Source organism: Trichomycterus rosablanca, chromosome 6 (genome assembly GCF_030014385.1).
Source record: "Trichomycterus rosablanca isolate fTriRos1 chromosome 6, fTriRos1.hap1, whole genome shotgun sequence".
NCBI lineage: Eukaryota > Metazoa > Chordata > Actinopteri > Siluriformes > Trichomycteridae > Trichomycterus > Trichomycterus rosablanca.
The window spans coordinates 6,525,053-6,536,537 of record NC_085993.1 but is presented as its reverse complement, the minus strand read 5'-3'; the positions used below and the strand labels follow the sequence as shown (position 1 = coordinate 6,536,537).

The window sequence follows — 11,485 nt, the reverse complement described above, 5'->3', positions numbered from 1 at the left end:
ATTTTGGACTGTTCCTATAGGAATTTGTGCCCACATAGTAAAAAGAGCGGTTGTGAGGACAGACATCAAGTGCCTGGCTCACAATTGTTGTTCCAATTCATTCCAAATGTCTTCACTGAGGTTGAATCCATGGCTCTGATCAGACCATTACAGTTCAAATGGTTGCCACATCATATATTATGATATTATATCAGACATCCCAAGTTGCAAAAACGGGAGGTACCCCCGGACCCGGACCCCGACCCCGGAGCTGCTATGTATATGTGGAAGACTTGGGATGTCTGTTATATAATTGATTTAATACACCTGTTTGCAATTGGTGTGGCTGAAATATCTTAAATTAGGATTGGTGTCCACATTCTTTTGCCACAAAATGTATATACAGTACATATTTTGGTGTGAATGAAGTCATTTCTTTTTTGCATATTTGCTACATACTGTAGATACATTTCAGATCATTTGGCAAAACATATTACACGAAACAGAAACTGGAATAGAAAAACACGACACATTCTGCAAAATATCATTTTATCAAGGTTACAAAACACTTACATAACCCAAGTTAAAAAGTAATTGCCCCCTTGCATACTTGATTAACCAGTTAGCCTCAATTTAATTGTTATTGTAGCTAGGTAAACACAGCCTGGCTTAATGTTAGCAGCCCTGTAGAATATACATTTCACTCATCAACCGTACCATCAACGTCAAGCAGCCATCTTAAAATTTCTATAGGAACAATATGCCACAGAAGATCCCCAAAACATCTAAAGAACTGTAGACATCCTTAGCATCGGCTAAGTGGGATGTGAAAGTCATATAGGGAAACAAGGCAGAAAAAGGAAACCACTGGTCATCTAAAATTTCCAAGCATTATCCAGAAAGAGCAAATACAGCATTTTATAGTAATAACACTATACCAACAGTCAAACAAGGCCACAATGTTTCTAACCATTCAGCATGAAACGCTGTCACTGTCGGTACAGTACATGCAAATCAAACCCACACACCCAGCATTTGTGAATCCTGCTACAAACCATGATCCTGTTGTGTGCAGAAAGATCACTGTGTGATTCACAATACCAGTCATTCATTTATTTTTATTTTTTATTTTTATTCATAATATTTACTTATTTATAAATATAATTATGAACAAACCAGAGGCAAACCTGGAAACAGAGAACCCCAGTCATAGCCACAATGCCGCCCAATATGAGACTATGTGGACAAAGGTAATGTATATTTAGAATTGATGTACGACTTGCTCTTTGTATAACAGAGTTTCATGTTGTATTTCTTGATGCAGCGGTAGACTGTGTTAAGTGACAACGGTTTTCTGAAGAACTTGTTGCAGACAATAAATATATTATTAAATTTGTTTAATTGAAACATGAAATATCTTGTATTTTTACTGTTTTAATTAAATAATGATCAACATGATTAGGAAATATTGCAGTTCTTTAACTGTCCAAACCTTTTGGGATATTAATCATTAAATATTAAATATCAACAAATCGAGGTGCTTGGGTGGCATAACAGTCTTAAAGCTAGCCTCTCACCAAGAGTCTCAAGTTTGAGTCTCACAGGTGCCACCTGCCAACAAGCACCTGTTAGTAATGGTTGAATCTAAAACACCTAAACTTAGTATTTAGGAGGGGGTTTTACATGCTTTAGGCCATATTGTGAAATGTGTTTAACTAGATCTGTTTTGGTATGTACATGTTTTTGGTTCCAATTTACCCACCAGTCTGTGTCTGGTCAATAGTTGGTCTGTAGCTTAATGCATTGAGGTTCCGTAAAGGGGTGGGTGGATAGGGCAAACACTAGTTTCAGGTACACTGTGGACAAAGGTAATATACATTTAGAACTGATGTATGGCTCGCTCTTTGCATAACAGAGTTTCATGTTGTATCAAGTGAGCAACATGATTAGGAAATATTGCAGTTTGTTTTAACTGTCCAAACCTTTTGGATATTAATAATTAAATATTAAATATTAACAAATAGAGGTGCTTGGGTGGCATAACAGTCTTGAACGCTTGCTTCCAACCAAGAGTCTCAAGTTTGCATCTCGCAGGTGCCACCTGCCAACAAACACCTGTAAACCATAGTTGAAGCTAAAACACCTGAACTCAGTAATTACGAGGGGTTTTCACATGCTTTAGGCCATACTGTAAAATCTGTTTAACTAGATCTGTTCATATATATATCATATATATATATATATATATATATATATATATATACACACCTGTTATCCGGGCTTGGGACCGGCACTACAATGCACTGGTTTGTGCATCTAGCGGCTAGGTATCTATAGGACAATTCAGTGTTTCCAATTAGCCTGGTGGCATGTTTTTGGACTGTGGGAGGAAACCGGAGCACCTGGAGGAACACGCAAACTCCGCACAGAAAGGACCAGGACCGCCCTGGGGATCGAACCCAGGACCTTCTTGCTGTAAGGTGACGGTGCTACCCGCTAAGCCACCGTGCCGCCACAATAAATATATTATTACAATTGTTTCATTGAAACATGGAATATCTTGTCCGTATAGTATTTTTAATTAAACATTGATCAAAACAGATTAGGAATTATTACAGATTGTTTTAATTATCCAAACTTTTTGGAAGTTGAATGTGTACATACAGATGCAACAGGAATTACCCAATTCCAGGAATTGGACCTAAAGTATTCAGAATGAGAAAAGTACTACATTTTATGACAGTGGGACAACAGGACTTCTCTCAGGATTGTACCCAGTGTAAAATACATGTACTGTAGTTAGAAGGATGAGTGAACTTTGTGGAGGTGGAAGTGTGGTAAACCGGTACAGTTTTGTGCCTCCCTCTGTGTGTATGGAGTTTCTGATCACATGACCGAAAGTCGCTGATCCGGGCTGGATCACAGGGAAAGCGATTCCCCAAAAAAATCACCGCACATTTTCTGAAATCATGTTTTATTCTGATTTTTAAGTGTCAGTTTGATTGCTGGACTTTATGTAGAACCGCGTCTCTGTACTGGAGGAATTTGTCCTGGAGAAGAAGTTTGATTGGGCGCTTACATGGAGATTGGGACACTCAGACAGAGCCATGGATAATCCACCAAGGACTGGTTTTATTTTTTATTCCGGAAAATAAGACAGAAACACTGTGGACACAAACTGTGGATTTTTAACCACTTTTCGGGACGTTTTGGGTCCAGTTTGCTCTATTTGATTCAAAGTTGAGAGGGCAAAATGGCGGCGGATTCGGTTCAGGTAAGAAAACTTATATTTGTAGTGTTTCGCGTATTCTTTTTGGGATAAATAGTTTATTTTGACTTGTTATGGGGTTATATTATAACGCACTCGTGCTGCCGTTTGTATAATATTAGTTTTAAATGCATTAGGAGCGGTTTCCCAAAGGAGATTAAGGCCTGTAGGAAAAACTGCTTAATCCTAAACGGATATGTGTTCCCTGTTTTGTTACCATGGGTAGGACTCGATTAAGTGGCATTTCGGACACTATGTAGTGCCCTTGTGATCCATGTCGGAGCAATTTGGAATACAACCATTAAAGTAGAAACCAACTGTTGCTTCACTAAGCGGGATTAATTCTATAGATCTGTCCTGATTATAATGCTGTCAAATGATGTAAAATATTTAAAAATATAAATTTAACAACGAACTATTAAAAACTAGAAATAAAAACTGCATATTGCAAACACCGACTGAATAACTTAACATAGACCAACAGTAATAGCTTTACACCAAACACTGATTTAATTCTTCCATCGTTTATATTTTTAATGGTTTAATCAAACTTTTAATAATAAAAATGAATAATTAGAGGCCAAATGGATGAAATATGTTGAGTTTCTGGGTTTTTTGACAGCAGAACTGAATGCTGTCCCACCCATGAGCTGTACTGATTCTTTATGGCTGAGGTAATGTTAATGCAATAGAAAAACCCTGGACACACACACACACACACACACACACACACACACACACACACACACAAGCAGAGAAGAGCTGGACCAATATATTGGTCAGTCCATATTACTGACCGATATGAATGTAATACTGTTATCCAAGTATTACACGGTTTTACTCAGAAATGATACTCAGTCGGTTGTTGACTTGCTGTTGGACTGTCCTGCTGGTATTGTTACTCCTGAGTACTACAGCTACAGCCAGTCTACATTCATTGACTATTTTATGAGCATCTACCATAACATTTTTGATGCACTGTGTGGATATACAATTACTGACTGTAGTCTGTTGGTTGCTCAGTACACTGACACTGTACTGGTATCAGGTGCAGCAATGTTGTTGGGATTTTCAACACCTCAGTGTTAATGCTGGGAGGAGAACATCGCTCCGACCAAAAATACAAAGCCAACGACGCCATGTGATCAGGAAGTGTTCACCGATAAAAGATTAACACTCATTATGTATGAAGTTAATTACACACCTACAACCAGCTCTAACGTGGTATGTGTTCCTAATAAAAAGGCCAGTAAGTTTAGTGTTTAATAATCCCAACAACACTGCTGCACAAGCTTCACTCTTACCAGTACAACTTACAATACAATGTCGATGTCATTCCAGTTTAAACTTTAAAATAGTAGTGTAGTTGTATAGGGCAGTTGTAGTCTAGTGGTTAAGGTACTGGACTAGTAATCAAAAGGTCACTGGTTCAAGCCCCACCATTACCAGGTTGCCACTGTTGGGCTCTTGAGCAAGACCCTGAATTGCTTAGAAAATATGCTGTCACAGTACTGTAAGTCGCTTGGATAAAAGCGTCTGTTAAATGCCGAAAATGTAAATGTAATGTTTACATCAGTGTAAATATAACATTATTGTGGCATAAATAACAACACTGTGGATGCAGTAATAAAACACACTAGCTCACCACTGCTCTAGTTTTTGAGTTTGAATCTCAGCTATACTATAGTGATTCCTCAGTACTGCTGCAATTGCGGCCTCTGCTGGCTGGTCGATAGTGAGATGGTGAATAATGGAGATCAGTGCTTGACTTTCCGTACCTGATACTGATCCCTGTGGAAACTCTCCTGGTGCAGGTTTAAAGAAGCAGTTGGCTTCTACACACCTGTTGGAGGAAGCATGCAGTAGGTGCTGCCTTCCTCGGTCAGTTTAGGGGTCTGCAGCAGTAGAGGAGATACAGCTGGGTAATTGGATATGACTAAATTGGTAGAAAAATGAAAAATACACACAATAAAATAAAAAATAAAAAAACTTTTTACACACACAGACAGAATGTCATGAATTGTCTCTAAATAGCTTTTAGAGTTAGCGGTGCCCTCACAGATGTGCAGGATACCCGTGCCATGAGAACCCAACATCTATTATTTCCATAAACAGTCTGAAAGGTTGGCTCGTAAGACCACAGTACATGTGTGCAGCAGCACATTGCAGAGCGGTTTGAGCCAGGAGACGTTGGCAGCGTTTATGGACATTGTGGACGTATGTCTCGTGGCGATATCATCACAGAAACGGTGCCTCCTGTAGACTGGGAATATTTTAGGTACAGACCAAGGACCTCTGGTTTTACATTGAAGCAGACGTGTTGGGTCATAATAGATGGATGTTGACGCATGGCTGTTTCAAACTTTATTCTTTTGTAATGTTTAGTATGCATATAACTGGCAACCAATAAAGTATGGATTATGTAGGGGTATGTAGGGCATGGATCAGAGGAGACTATACTATCTAAACAAGTATTGGGACACGCCTTTTAATTATTGAATTCATGTTTCAGCCACAATTTCTAACAGGTGTAATAAATTAATTATAAAAAGAAAATAATATGCTTCCAACTTTACAACAACAGTTTAGGGAAGGCAGTTTCCTGTTCCAGCATGACTGTGCCCTTGTGCACAAAGCAAGTGCTACAAAGAGATGAAGGAAAGCTCGGTGGCCTGCCCAGAGCCCCACTGAACCGCTTTGGAATGAACTGGAACATCAGTTAAGGCTTTCTTGATCATATAAGAAAGGATCCGGACCGCTCCATCTGGGAATCGAACCCAGGACCTTGCTGTGAGGTGACGGTGCTTACCCACCAAGCCAAACACATTACGGAGTTTCATATTGACACGCCTTAATTTTTTATTTAAAAAAAAACAGCATAACGTAGTGAAAGTGGAGGTAACGTCGAACGTAGTAAAAGGAACATAAACACTGCGACTAGATCAGAGTTCGAAATGTAAAATTTAAACAAAGTTGGGAGCTGACAGTTTATTACAAGGGCTAATCAAACATCCATGGGGGGGCTTTTTATCAAACGTCTTTGTCAGTTATTGCTTAAACGGTTAATCATTATTCATTAGTGAGAACTTCATTGCATGTAATGTAAATGAAAAGCTTAATATTGCTTACCATACCAAAACTAAATATATTTTTTATATTTATAAAGTTCACACTACACGACTTTCCAAGTCGTCAGGTCGCTGAACAGTTCACACTACACAGCTGGATCTCTTGTAATCGGGAGTCTTTCAAATCGGTGTGGCTTTCACACTTCACGACTGATCGGTGATAGGGGGTTTCACACTACACCATCTATCACCAACTGGAATCACAGGCGAGCTTCTCTGGTCTCCCAAACTACGTTTTGTCACAAAAACACACGCAAAAAGTGACGAGGGCTTTAATGATACCACGTCCAAAAATGCATGTCGACAAGTAGCGAGTGATGTGCAGCGTAAAATCAAGGAGAAATAATAGGAACAGCATGGATTGTTCTATAGTGAGTTGGAGGTTAGTAAATATTTTTTTGCAATACAATGTTGGTGTTTTGTTTTGTAGAGAACGATAAGGTCAGAAATACTGTAAAACTTGTGCGTGTGCTGATGTATTCTGATATAAACTATATTATGCCCCTGTCCCACCTTTTTACAACTCCTCCCCTGCGTTTCCCCTCACACCGTATCTTGCGTTCTCATTGGCTGTTCGACATAGCACTCATTGCCAGTCAGGCAACTCAGATCCAGATATTTGACAAGCTAGATATCTCTCTTTGGTCGAGCCGCTCGGATCGAGTTGTTGAGTAGTTCGCACATAGCGATCGAGAGCCGAGTTTCGGCCGCCGAGCGAACGCCGAGTTGCTCCCGAGCCGGCAAATCTAGCGCCGACCAATCGCCGAGCGAAAATCAGGGCAAAAATCGTGTAGTGTGAACTAGGCATAAGTTGCAGTAACTTTATGACTAGTTCATAATGGGATGCATAAGAAGGAAGTCATGAGAGTAGTTATAATAAACAGTCTAAAAGAAATCTTGCTTACAGTTGCAGTTTTTCTACATGTAGCCAGTATTTGCGGCGGCCTGTGCTGTGTAGAGATAAAACTCTCTGCCCAGAGGAACTCAACATGAACGGTTAAAATTAAACTTGTGTGCATTACTGAAGTAAAACGGTGCGGTGATGATAAAAACTTTACCGCTACTCAGAGGATAAATGCAGTTCACTGTTTTATACTGGTCAAAGCAGCAGGCCCGGTTCCATGGGGAAACAATGGGCCAAAGGCAGGAACACCCAGGACAGGACAGCGGCATCACATCACAGGGCTTTGGTCACCCTCTCCTCGCACTCAGACATAGCCAGTCGTGTCCGTGTGGGTGCCTGGCTGTCCTATAGGACTGCTGGGATTTATACCTGGGTCTCAGCGATGTTGGGCTAGCATAACAGACCACTTCACCACCCGAGCGCCTCAGATCTGTTGTGCGAATTTAACACGAGTAATCTTTTTCACACCCAGTTCAACGATACGTATCGTTAGCATGATATCAGTTACACGTACCCTGATTGAGGATTTTGGGTGTATTGCCCACCCCTACTGTGTAATGTGATTTATCTTTGCAGAGTTTAAGGTTCTGTCAGTTCAAACTGTGTGTGTGTAAGTAAGTAAGTGTGTATGAGAAAGAAAGACAGGGTAAGTATGTTATAGTAAGTGGCTTTGTTGGGGTGGATTGGAAGGGAAGGGGGGTGGTAGGAGCTCTATTATTAGCAGTGTATCCTGTAGCACTGCACACTGCTCACCTTCCTCCAAACTTCTGACCACAGTACACAAGCCAGTGAGGTATATTTAGTAACACTGCTTCACTTTATTAGCATTTATTATTGTTGTTTGTTTGTTTGTTTATTAGGATTTTACCATCATTTTTTGTTTTTTGTTGTTGTATTTTTTCCACTTTTTCCCCCCGATTTTCTCCCCTAATCTAGTCGTGATTAGTTACCCTGATTGCGTCCTCTATACTGATTCGACCCTTCACCGCTGACTGAGGACGCCTCTCAAATGACATACGCCCCCTCCGGCACGTACAGTCAGTACAGACGGCATTTTTCACCTGCACGAGTCGAGTTCATACACCGACGGGCACTGTGTACGGAGGGCCACACCCCCATCAGCATTATTCCTCAGCCCTGTGCAGGTGCCATCGGTCAGCCAGCAGGGGCCGCAGTTACGACTTTTTTACACCATGAACAACAGCCAATCGTTGTTCATGCAGCCGCCCAGCTTAGTCAGAAGGCAGAGCTGAGATTCGATACGATGTATTCGAAACCCCAACTCTGGTGTGCTAGCGTACTTTACCGCTGCGCCACCTGAGCAGCTAACATCATGTTTGACACTTTTGGTTACATTCATGACAGGAAACGGTAGTAACATAACACAAGGTTCATCAGTTCACAAGGTTATATCGAATACAGTCTTGGACAATTTTGTATCTCAAATTCACCTCACTTGCACGTCTTTGGACTGTGGGAGGAAACCGGAGCACCCGGAGGAAACCCACGCGGACACGGGGAAAACATGCAAACTCCACACAGAAAGGACCCGGATCACCCCACCTGGGGATCGAACCCAGGACCTTCTTGCTGTGAGGCGACAGTGCTACCCACTTAGCCACCGTGCCGCCCGCGGTTCTAGTGAATTAATCGCTTTATTGATTGAATTATTATTGCTAGCTTGTTGATCTTTTTCTATTTTATGATAAAAGTATTATGGGGTCAGTTGGCGCAGTGGTCTAATGAGCTAGCACAGTACTGCACAGTGTTCAAACTGAGGAGTCTGAATCTCAGTAGATCCACTGACCTGGCCGGGCGTCCACACAAACACAATAGGTCCTGTTTAAGAAATGGATGGCTGGACACAGTCTCCCCTCACTGCTGCTGTGATATGCATATCGAGGACTGTTCAGGACACCTGTACAAGTGGTGGGTGAGGGTTGCTTATAAAGCTTAGCCTACGTCTCTGTCTGGGAACCCAGAGAGATGTGGCTGCAGGTGGTGATCCAGTTTCAGCCACAACAGTTGCAAGGAATCAATGCAACAGATGTAATGAATCAATTACATGTAAAAACTTGCAGCAGCAGTTTGTCATATATACATGTACAGTATGATAAAAATATTTTTCCACATATCCCTGCTTGTTTGTAAGCTGGGGTCAGAGCGCAGGGTCAGCCATTGTATGACACCCCTGGAGCCTGGATAGTTAAGGGCCTTGCTCAAGTGCCCAACAGTGGCTGCATGGCAGAGCTGGGATTCGATCTCTCAACTATTCAATTGACAGCACAAAGCTCTGCCCACTAGGCTACCACTGTCCTTTCACTGTCAGTGTAGTGGCCTGCACAGAGCCCTGACCTCTTCATTTGAAATTCATTTGAAATAGGATGTCCAACAAGCTCATGGACAGGTGTCTGGACAGGTGTCCAAATACGTTAGGCCTTATAGTGTCTATCTATCTATCTATCTATCTATCTATCTATCTATCTATCTATCTATCTATCTATCTATCTATCTATCTATCTATCTATCTATCTATCTATCTATCTATCTACACTCACTGTCCATTTTATCAGCTCTAGTTACCATATAGAAGCACTTTGTAGTTCTACAATTACTGACTGTAGTCCATCTGTTTCTCTATATGCTTTGTTATCCCCCTTTCATGCTGTTCTTTAATGGTCAGGACTCTCCCAGGACCACCACAGAGTGGGTATTATTTAGGTGGTGGCTCATTCGCAGTGACACTGACATGGTGGTGGTGTGTTAGTGTGTGTTATGCTGGTATGAGTGGATCAGACACAGCAGCGCTGATGGAGTTTTTAAACACCTCACTGTCACTGCTGGACTGAGAATAGTCCACCAACCAAAAAAATATCCAGCCAACAGCGTCCCATGGGCAGCGTCCTGTGACCACTGATGAAGATCTACAAGATGACCAACTCAAACAGCAGCAATAGATGAGCGATCGTCTCTGACTTTACATCTACAAGGTGGACCAACTAGGTAGGAGTGTCTAATAGTGTGGACAATGAGTGGACACAGTGTTTAAAAACTTCAGCAGCGCTGCTGTGTCTGATGCACTCCTACCAGCACAACACACACTAACACACCACCACCATGTCAGTGTCACTGCAGTGCTGAAAATGATCCACCACCTAAATAATACCTGCTCTGTGGGGGTCCTGACCATTAAAGAACAGGGTGAAAGCAGGCTAAAAAGGTATGTAGAGAAACAGATGGAGTACAGTCAGTAATTGTAGAACTACAAAGTGCTTCTATATGGTAAGTGGAGCTGATAAAATGGACAATGTGAAACAAGGAGGTGGTTTTAATGTTATGGCTGATCGGTATATATATATAAAAAAGCTGTAGAAATAAATCGAAATCTAATTCAATTAATTAGGAAATAAAAATAAAAAGGCATCAGGGGTGAAAATGTGCTGTGAACGTCTGATCAGAAACATCCTGTACAGTTTCTCTTTTACTTTAACCGCTTGTGTGTCAGTATGTGTAAATTAGGCCTCACAAAAACTCACACCTGTAGGTCAGTCCGACAGTTTGGAACATCCTCTAGATCAGGGGTATTCAACTAAAATTTAAAGAGGTCCAGTTAGAGAAAATTTCTTGAAGCAAAGGTCCGGAATATACATATACAGTGTATCACAAAAGTGAGTACACCCCTCACATTTCTGCAGATATTTAAGTATATCTTTTCATGGGACAACACTGACAAAATGACACTTTGACACAATGAAAAGTAGTCTGTGTGCAGCTTATATAACAGTGTAAATTTATTCTTCCCTCAAAATAACTCAATATACAGCCATTAATGTCTAAACCACCGGCAACAAAAGTGAGTACACCCCTAAGAGACTACACCCATAAATGTCCAAATTGAGCACTGCTTGTCATTTTCCCTCCAAAATGTCATGTGACTCGTTAGTGTTACTAGGTCTCAGGTGTGCATAGGGAGCAGGTGTGTTCAATTTAGTAGTACAGCTCTCACACTCTCTCATACTGGTCACTGAAAGTTCCAACATGGCACCTCATGGCAAAGAACTCTCTGAGGATCTTAAAAGACGAATTGTTGCGCTACATGAAGATGGCCAAGGCTACAAGAAGATTGCCAACACCCAGAAACTGAGCTGCAGCACAGTGGCCAAGATCATCCAGCGTTTTAAAAGAGCAGGGTCCTCACGTTGGTCG

General features: G+C 41.2%; 1 protein-coding gene across 1 annotated transcript in view; it reads left to right on the top strand.

The window, feature by feature from the left end:
• The first annotated feature begins 2,884 nt into the window (after window positions 1-2,884).
• pkn2b (protein kinase N2b) overlaps window positions 2,885-11,485 on the top strand; it is a 112,514-nt gene continuing 103,913 nt past the window's right edge. Inside the window, exon 1 of the mRNA XM_062997321.1 lies at window positions 2,885-3,253. Coding sequence (XP_062853391.1) covers window positions 3,233-3,253 — 21 coding nt within the window. The 5' untranslated portion in view covers window positions 2,885-3,232. The remainder of the gene's footprint in view (window positions 3,254-11,485) is intronic.